The sequence below is a fragment of the Spinacia oleracea genome, chromosome 2 (genome assembly GCF_020520425.1).
Source record: "Spinacia oleracea cultivar Varoflay chromosome 2, BTI_SOV_V1, whole genome shotgun sequence".
Lineage (NCBI taxonomy): Eukaryota > Viridiplantae > Streptophyta > Magnoliopsida > Caryophyllales > Amaranthaceae > Spinacia > Spinacia oleracea.
In genome coordinates, this window is record NC_079488.1 from 43134226 (window position 1) to 43144744 (window position 10519).

Below are 10519 nucleotides of genomic sequence, written 5' to 3' on the forward strand. Positions count from 1 at the left end.
AGAAGTTGAAATTTCTATGAACATTGGAGGTGATTTATCTACCCTTCCCTTAGTAAGTCATACTCCGTACTTCACATGTCGATTCCCTTCAATTATAAATTTCCAAGTTCAACCAAATATAATCTACCTATTTCCTAAGAAAGTAGCACGGGAATTAACTTCCTACGAAATGAAACTTCCCATGGTAAGTTACTTCCCAAGTGAACCAAACAAGCACTTACTTCATTATACCATTCTCACCCCTAATCCCTGATTCCCGAACTTGTACGTGTGAACGTTACGCTATTATAGACCAAATTTCCAATTGACTAACATTCAATTCAGAAGAAAATAGGAATAAATGCAGGAACACTCAATTAAAATTTAGATGGTAGAATTCCTTACAAATTGTCCATAACATCATATACAATAATAAAAAAAAAAAAAAAAAAAAAAGACGACGTAGAAATACAAGTAATTAATTGAGATTTCCAACCATCCCCTTTCATTTTTTTTTTCAAAAATTTAAAAACGTTTAAACTCAAAAGATTATTTCTTTTGGTACAAATCATATATACTGGCATTTTTCATAACGTATTAATTACATACGTTGTTCTTGCTAGAAGGTATGCCTTAGTTTTCGAGCTTCGTGGTAAATTAAATGGTTACCAAAACCTATTTAGTAGTAATACCATTTGCTAATCTTGCTCTTAGCTCTTTCCTTAATATTTTTCCTGATGGAAGTTTAGGGATTGAATCCACGAAGAAAACCTTGTATATTCTCTTATAGAATACCACCTGCACATAGAAATTACCACGAATTATTAGCTTATATTTGAAGATGATATTTCGATGTTAGTACATAAAATCAATTTTAATTGATAAAATTCAAGTACGTATAATTTATAAAATCGGTTAATTTTAGTAAAATATACGTACTACTACGTAGTAGATGAATAGACCATTAAAAATCAATTATGGTTATAATTACTTATAATTATATATGGTTGTCAAGCAAACATTATTTAAGAGAACGTGACCAAATTCAAGAATATAGGGGTTATCAATTAAGTAACTCGATATTATTGTCAGGTTTCTGTTTTCGGCTTTTTGATTTCCGAAGCCATATACATTAATTAGGTTGATGAGAGTTGACATCCCTATAATAATCATATTGACTTTGGAATTTGACAACTGGAAACTTTTTTTTTCTGATATTCATATTTATATTTTTTTTGTTTTCTGAAAAATAGAAGACTGAAAAAGGAGAAAGGGGGGGATAAATTACCTGCTTGGAGATGTATTGTTTAACATCATCCTCACTAATTTGTGAACCATTTGTTCTTGCAACAAATGCAACAGGAACTTCACCAGCAGCCTCATCTTGCATCCTGAAAAAATTGATAATTTTTTTTTGTTTACAACGTGTATCGAACATCGAATGTAGGATATATATATAATAAGGAGACCTAAGTATTAATTGAAAATAAGAATGAAGAAATAAAAAATGAACTTACGCAACAACAGCAGCATCATGTATGCTAGGATGATTGATTAGCATGCCTTCAAGTTCAGCAGGGGCTACTTGGAAGCCCTTGTACTTGATCAATTCCTTAAGCCGATCAACGATGAATATCTCATCGTCATCGTCTACAAATCCGATGTCGCCGGTGTGTAACCATCCTTCTTTGTCTATGGTGTTTGTTGTTGCCTCCGGGTCATTCAGGTAACCTGGATTTTCATTATTAGTTAATCCACTAGTTATTGCATTGGTATTTAAAACTGACAGAGACATTTCATTTCATTGGCAAGTGTGTCGACTCGAACCCGTGCGTGTATTCCGGGACGGAGGGAGTATTTCGTATATTAATGTTAGGGTTTAAATCGTTATTGATTGACCACTTGTTAAGGTACACTTGTCATTCACAATTGTCACAAATCACACTAACACAAAAGGGCCTATTAGAATTGTTCAACAAATTTATTTCTCACCACTATATGTCCATATCTAAGCCTCTAAAAAATTGAACGTATGAATGGCCGTTTATAACTCAGACCTATTGCCTCGTACCACAAACCATAATGATTATGGGCCATTGTGGCGGTATAATTTATAATTGGACATCATATCATGTTAGAATTATGATAAAGTTATAATATATGTTCGGGGTTCTAGTATGTTTCTAAACCAACATATTCTAGATTCCTAAATATAATTCATATCACTGGAAAATCATACTTTCTCCTTTATTTTATTAAATATGTGTCACTTTTTTTAAAGTTGCGTTCGGAAAATGATAGAGTAACCTTAAGGGTTGGTAACCCTTTTCAATATTGATTTTTGATTGGTTACAAATGCATTGAAATATTTTATGTTATATGTATCTTAGGGGTTGCCAACTCTTAGGATCAACCAAACATTTTCCCTTTTCAATCCCTACATCCACTTTTTTTTGTACTTTATCAATAACAATTATCTATTTTATCTTTTTCCCAAAAAAACATTCTCAATCATTGTTTTTCTTACACACTTGTCATTTTTATTAATTACCGTGCATTACTCCATAAGTGACACATATTTAGAAACTAAGGGGTATAACTCTAAGTCGGTTAATAAAAAATCATCGCACTTAATGAAAATCTCGTTAAGATCCACAAGAATAATTTTTCTTTTTATATAAAAAAAAAAACCCTTTCCAAATGCACAATCATAATGGAGTGAAGTGGAGTGGACCATATGTAGCAATCCAAAGTAGAACATTGCAACTATAAAATTGCAGACATTTAAGTACTCATAGTGAAATAAATGTCAAGATGTACCAATAATGACTATTTTCCACATAAATTGACCTCGCCCTAATAGGTCTAAGAAGGGTCGGAATAGATGTGTGGCGAAGTATAAAGAAATTCAATTTCCTCGTTAATAAATCTTAGACATAAAAAACATTATAATTAACATACTAGATATTTCGAAACGACTTTTTATACTCTGTATAAGGAAACTAAGTAATAGATGATCGAACAAACCTTTCATGATTTGGCTACCACGAATGCAAATTTCACCGCGTTGGTTCCTCGGCAAGGAACATCCAGTGTCGGGATCAACAATCTTTAACTCAGCATTGCGTACGACCGTACCACATGATCCGGACTTAACTTCCATAGGCTCCTTTGCAAATGCTAAACACATTGCTAGCACTGGGCCTGCCTCGGTCATTCCATAACCCTACATATTAGTGATTTGTGTGTTAGCCGGTTTAATTTGACCCTTCATATATCGTAAAATAACTAATTTTTCGGCTTTTTTCCGATCCATTATTAATTATTTTAGGTACTTGCGCATAATTTATAAATAGAGGAGGGGATTCGAAAAAATGTACTCCCTCCGTATTTTTTTAAGAGATACACTTGCCTTTTCCGGCCGTATTTATTTAAGAGATACACTTGCCATTTTTAGTAACTTATCAACCCCACCATCTAATTAAATAATACATCTAATATACTCTATCACCCACCATCCTATTAAACAAATATTTTCATAAACCCACCCCACCCTCCACCCACCAAAATGACATAGTTCCCACATATTTAATTATTAAAATATCTATCCAACCCCACTTGCTTTATTATTCTATTTCATTCAATTATTCTTCTTAATACCCGTACCCGACCAAGTGTATCTCTTAAAAAAAATACGGAGGGAGTACTACATAGGCCATAGGGAGGTTCAAGTAGTTCCATACATCATCCCATTTTGGAATTTTGGTGCACCATAAACTGCCACGATTTATAATGACAACGACAACAATTATGTACTTCGTTTTACAGTACTCCGTATTAGTTGTCATGGATCCTATGTTTCCCATAAAGTAGAAATCTAAGATTCTTTCCCATAAAGAATGAGAACATAATATTTATAGTATTTCGTTTTATTTGTTGGATCACCTTAGTTAAAAATGATTACTACTCATTTTTCTTAAAACAATACTAGATTAGAAAATATGAGATCAGACCGGATCATAATAAGACAAAAACAAAAAAAACTAATAGAAAACATTTAAATTAGACAAATAAGAAAAATTCATATCAGATCAAATTAGACTAGGTGAAGAGAATAAATTCCTATACCGAAAATGATAAAGGTCGTAACATGCGACCTTTAAGCCGTGTCACAATGATGACATGACATTCTTATGTGTTATGATTTAAATTGGAAACTAAAATATTTAACTTATATAACCTATTATAAATGTTTCAAAAAAAGGTAGGAAAATCTTAGTATTCTCATTTATTTCCTTCTTTATATCGACTACGTTATTTACATTTTTTCATAGTAAAAATATTCTGATGACGTATAGCCTACGTGGCGCCTATATGTACCAATTAAACTTCAACATGTAAAATTGCGACAAATAAATATTGTCTTAACTTGCGACCGTTATCCTCACCCTTAATGCTGAGTATATTACAAATTAAAAAATACATCCCTTCATTTCCTGACAATGAGATCTATGTTCGACTTTTAATTATAAATAAATATACTCTGTATAATTAAATATGGTTTAATTATGGAGTACGGATAATGATTATTTGAATGAATTAGTGCTAATTTAATGATGATAAAGTGAGCACTCAACCCCATTCACCTAACTCATAAGTACGTCAAACCTGAAAAATGTTGGGCAACCTAAAGTATAAAATATATTCACACGTAAACAAAATTAGCATAAAAAATTATTGGTTGCACAGCCCACATAATTCTCTAAAGATTTCATATGAATACAAAAATATTTGGATTAAAATATTTTGGATCTTATTCGGAATTAGTTGTCACGTTAGTCTAATATTTTTCTCATTTGAGAATATACTTTGAAATAGTGGAGTAATTTCTTTGTTTAATTTAGTGTATTTTCATTTAACTCAATTTGACTTTTTCTAGTCATACTTTTTTTTTTTGTCTAAACCAATTAAGTTACAGTAGAAAATAAATCATTGTACTCCCTCCTTTCTTTTGAATGTTAATCTTATTTTCGTATCGAGTTATTTTGAGAAATTTAAATTAGGTTACAATTTTAAATATTTTTTAATATTTAATTTTTAATAAATCAAAGTATTATAAGGAGTATATGACTTATTAATCCTGAACACATGTGTATTGTATAGAAGTAACATAAATGACATTATAACATTGATGATTCTTGCTGAATGTTTCGTATTAATAACCCTCAATAAAAACTGACAACTTATACATGGTCAACAATATGCTTTATTTTTGTTGGTCAACAATGTGCAAATGACCGACTGTTATAAGTAACATAAAATGTTATTCATACCGACCCAGGAAAGCATGTTTGTTCTAGTACAAAAAAATTCAACTCAATAACACCTCACACCAGAATTACATTAATTATTATTCGCTTCAATTTCAATACATTAGGTCTTTCGTTAGCAGTGGCGGTGCCAGAAAATTTGTGTTAAGGGTTAGCATATTTTATTTATTTATTGGGGTGCAAATAACAGGTTTTATACGTATTGTATAAGATAAATAATTAAAGATTTTTTTTTTAAGAAAATGATTTAAAAAACATAATTTTTTCTAGAGCATTGGATAATTTTCAGAATTTAAAAGACATTTGGTAATAGGAATGTATAAAAAAAACTATTTATTAAAAGTTCAAAACTATAGCTTACTAGCTACTAAGAAAGAAAAGAAAAAAAAAATCAAAAATGTCGTTGTTGTTAGGAGTCGAACCCGCGACCACACTTAGAAACCAATTTGAAGGGGAAGCCTGTCCTCGCTACAACCAGTGTTCCAGCTTTTAGTTTGTGTATATTTTGAGCGCTAAATTACATATTACTTTGAAGATTGATCGTTTCCGAAACCTCCGAACTTTTTCTTTGTTTTTGCCAGTACGGGTTCAGTTGAACCCGCTGAACCCGTACTGGCACCGCCACTGTTCGTTAGACAGTATGATTAATTATTTTAGTCAAAGCAATTACTCGTATTAAAATCAGCTACTCGTATTTTTCTTGTTTATGGAGTACTTGGTATGACGAAATAAAACCCGTCAGTTAAACGCGCAGATGACATAAATAGAAAAATAATCAAATTTTATACGGAGTACTAATTATATCAAAAATGTGTAAATGGATGATATGAGATTAATTTAGTACCTGTCCAAGTTTAGCATTTGGTAATTTAGCTCTGACAGCATCCTCCAGATCCTTTCCCATGGGGGCTGCTCCCGACAATACTACCCTTACAGATGAAAGGTCATATCTGTCCATATCTTGGTTCTTAGCAATAGCTAAAACAATTGGTGGCACGAAGGGTGCAATCGTAACTTTGTATTTCTGAACCAATTCCATCAACATGTTTATGTCAAACTTGGGCATTACAAGAATTGCAGCCCCAACGCGTAGAGCACACAGCAGGACAGAGTTCAGCGAATAGATATGGAACAAGGGCAAAACGCACAGTACAACATCGTCGCCGTTGAAATATAGGTTCGGGTTCTCCCCATCCACTTGTTGCGCCACGCTCGTAACGAGGCTTTTGTGCGTGAGCATCACGCCCTTAGGAAGGCCGGTTGTGCCTGACGAATAAGGTAGTGCTACCACGTCATCTGGGATTATATTTGCCTCGGGTAAATTGTCTTCCTCCCCCTGGGTTCCCACGATATCCCAAAAGTACTTATTCTCGTGGGGTCCATCATCGGGAGACAAAGTATCCACGACTATCAAATGGATGTTGTTGTCTTTACAATAGGGTCTCACCTTGTCCGCGAAGGCAGACTGGGTGAGAATGGCTTGAGCTCCACTAACTCGGGCTTGTTTTTCAATTTCGACCGAAGTGCAGAACGGGTTAGCAGTTGTGCTTACGGCTCCAATGAAGGATGCTCCGAGGAAGGAGAATACAAACTCGGGGCTATTCTGGAGGAGCAGCATGATCACCTGACCCTTCTGCAACCCGAGCTTATGATGAAACCCGGCTCCAACCTGTCTAGCAGTCTTCTCCACCTCCTCGTAGGTCCATTTGCGGCCCGTAGGCCCATCAATCAAGCACGTGTGACTACCGTGCTCACGTAGATTCTCAAAGCAATATGTATGGAGGGGGAGATGGTTAGGAATGTAGATATCCGGGAGCTTGGATCGAAAGATGAACTCCTTCGTGTCAACAACCCCCTCGACCTCATTTTGATCAATATGATTGCTTACTTGTTCGGAACCCATGTTTGTTTAAGGATTTTAGAGAGGAAGTTGAGAATTAGAGAAGAGGAATTGAAAAAATAAAAAGAGAAGGTAATGTGAGTTACTACTAAGACCTTCCCTATTTTTTTGGGATGGTTGGGTTTGGGCTTAATATATGGAAGTAGGTGAAAGGTAGAGAGGGGTAGCGGGTGAGATGGAGCAAAGGGGGTTGGTATGATTAGAATTTGCGATCAAAATATAAATAGAAAGTGCGTTGACAAAAACATGTAGCAACTTCTCTTACAACCCACATTATACGTGCCTAATCATAGCATGCTACGGCTGGCTAATGGACCATTAAAAGCCTAACACGTGTAGTGTCTTGATCTTTAGATTATACGTGGAGCGTTATGGTTGGTTCGTGCATGGCGTTATGGTGGGGTGATATGTAGATGATTACTAAAATTTTAAGTTGCATTTTAATTACTTGTACTATTTTTTTTTATGATTTGTAATCACGTGTTGTTAGATGTGTACACACACCAAATACTCATTTTATCCTTATACATATTTTATATTTACCGTTAATATTAAAAAATTTCCACCTAATTTGTTTTTTATCAGATGGGTATTCTTGATATTTACTTTTTAAAAAAAATATTTGTTTCCAATTCAACTGGTGCAAGTAAAAAGAATCGAAGGAAGCATGATGGGGAGGAGTTGGTGAAGGGGTTTTGATGAAAGCCTTGTTTGGATACTTTTTATTCAAAAACAATTGAAAATGTAGAAGTCACAAGTTTGACTAGGCGACTATTTGGGTTTACTTGTAGGATTTCACCTAACAAAAGAGTTGGTGAATCACTAAAATTAACCTAAAAGAAATGTTTGATATAACATTTTTATATTTTTAATTTCGGTGCATGTAATTTAAGCTTAATTTGTAACTTTTATATAGTTTTTTGTTTATATTATAAACAAAGACAAAATACTTGAAATTGGGTGCACCAAATATTTATATGGATTAGAGAAAGAGATGTTTCTATGCTTTGCCACCAAGAAAAATTAGGTGTCAATTGTCTTGCATATGAAGTGTTTGGTTGTCTAATTTCCTCTAATACGAAGTATCATATATAGAGTACTTATTCAAACTACATTAAGAAACTGCAATTGAATTTTGGATTAGTTTTCATATATGGAGCAACAAAAAAGATCCGAGAATAAGTCAAAGTGATTCATATTATTAGCATAGGAATTTATTATTACGTGTATATTCTTCTATTCCCTCATCCTAATTCTCACGTTCACATTAAGAACTACTATTTTCTTATACTAAAATGGGGATTTTCTTAATTTATGGTGTCAAAACAAAGCTAATTTTAAACGTAATATATTCATATTTAAAAAAATGGTAAACCAATACCACACATTAGCACCCAAAACATGGTATTTGTATAAATAGAAAATTTCAATGGTTAAGTCAATTAGTTTCGTTGGATAAAGTCAAGGACAAAAGTACTCAAAATTTTCGATAATATATGCTACGAAGTATATATCTTTGTAAATCTCTACGTACCAAAACAGATAAATAGATAAAAACTTAATATCCTTTGTAAATCTCTATGTACCAAAACAGATAAATAGATAAAAATTCAACACTTATATTAGTTTCGATTACGCTAATAAATTAGGTATTGTAAGATTGTGTGATTTCTAAAAATATTTTCATAGATAGGTTATTATAATTGTAGTTGAATGCCACGTATGATTAAACAAAGGTATTGATAAAAGTGAGAAGGAAAGGGAGTCATAGGAAGAAGTTGAGATTGGTAAGAAGATAACATTATGATGAGGCTTTTAGTAGACGACAATGTTTACCTACTACTTCAACTAGTGATGGGCCGGGCCTAGTGGCGGGCCCATAATGTGAAAATGGGTGTGTGTGCGTGACGGTCTTTAGGCGTCACTCCACTCCACTCCACCAACAACATCAAAAGAGAAGAAGCCATGTATTTGTGTGTGTTAATTGACTAGCTTAGCTTAGTGCCCATTCAAACAATTTTGTGGTCACAATTCAAACTCACTGACCCACCCAAAGAAAAAGATGGGAGGGGGGGTGGGGAAAGAATTGATACTACAAGATCATGGTAGAAAGAGTATGTCATTATTGTGACAATATATACTTAGTTTTTTGTTTAAGATATGCCCCATCAGCTTATATACTTAGTTTTTTGTTTAAGATATGCCCCATCAGCTTAGATTCTAATAAACCGGTACCTCTTGAACGTATTTCCAGTCATTTTTCAATCAACTTTGCATTTCATACTTAATGGAAGGGAGAAGGAATGATAAAGAAATCTTCACTCGAAAGAATTCCTTGTGCGGTTTGATCTCATGACCTTGAGGTTATAAGGCTAAATTTTTACCACTAAACGAAGCATTGATTAGAAACCTTGACTTGTGACTTGATATGGGGATTTCGTATGAGAAATAAACAAGGAACAAGTTTGAAACTTCCAAGGGTTCATTGAGTTAACCGTGACGTGAATATGTGATTGTCATCTCAAATTGTCAATTACACAAGTAGATAATAGTTGTTGAGAAAATGTACTATGTTTTTTTTTCATTATTTTTGGAGTGGTTGAAAAAACGAAAAGAGTACATGACACATATGACGTAATCATGTGCTACCTAGTTCATTTTTTGATTGAAAATATCTACCACCGATTCGAGCAATGTATATCTGGATTACTCCTTTAATCCCTGAAAGATTGCCCTATTGTAATTTTTTGGGTCAAACTTTGAAAATTTTGACCAAGAATTAGATCTTGTTAGACTTCTTTCAATATATATTTAGAGATATTAAATTCATGTTTTAGAGACTGTGAAAAATCAAAAAGGGTAGTCTTTTAGAGACTGATGGAGTATCTCCCTTCATTTCCAAATGTCCATGTTAAAGTTGCACATAGAGCTGAGCACGGGCGAAGATGGCACATGGGTTGTCCAAACCTGGTATAAAATTAGGCCGACGCATACCCATCTCTAGTGGCACACATGTTCAAAATCGGATTTGATCATACCAATATATTGAAATGTTTATTTTTCATGGACCGAGGATAATACAAGACGTAAAAATTCAAGCCGAGTCATGTAATTGCATGCATATTTTTGAGAACCCAAACTTGTATTTTTATTATATTAGAAGTCATCCATTTCAAATGTATTATGCATACCATTTCTCGAATTCATTAAGGTTGTTATAAAAAAAAATTACAAGTAACTTAACAAATACTCTGATGAAAATCTTAATGCGGAAATTAAATCGGGACGGGAAGAGTAAATATCAAGGGTG

General features: G+C 33.4%; 1 protein-coding gene across 1 annotated transcript; it reads right to left on the reverse strand.

Moving 5' to 3' along the window:
- Positions 1-337: 337 nt before the first annotated feature.
- On the reverse strand, positions 338-7406 carry LOC110789944 (4-coumarate--CoA ligase 1). Its single transcript, XM_021994666.2, has 5 exons — positions 6154-7406; positions 3007-3205; positions 1497-1710; positions 1268-1370; positions 338-777 (listed from the first exon to the last, which is right to left on the reverse strand). Exons 1-5 carry the CDS (start codon positions 7210-7212, stop codon positions 655-657), a joined length of 1698 nt encoding a protein of 565 aa, XP_021850358.1. The 5' UTR covers positions 7213-7406; the 3' UTR covers positions 338-654.
- Between the last annotated feature and the right edge of the window lie 3113 nt (positions 7407-10519).

Excerpts from the sequence above, each read along its gene's own strand:
- LOC110789944 (XM_021994666.2), bottom strand. The coding sequence starts at position 7,212 with ATGGGTTCCGAACAAGTAAGCAATCATATTGATCAAAATGAGGTCGAG. Across the intron at positions 3,206-6,153 it reads CAAATGCTAAACTTGGACAG|GGTTATGGAATGACCGAGGC; the intron begins GTACTAAATTAA and ends ACTAATATGTAG. Across the intron at positions 1,711-3,006 it reads TGGTAGCCAAATCATGAAAG|GTTACCTGAATGACCCGGAG; the intron begins GTTTGTTCGATC and ends ATGAAAATCCAG.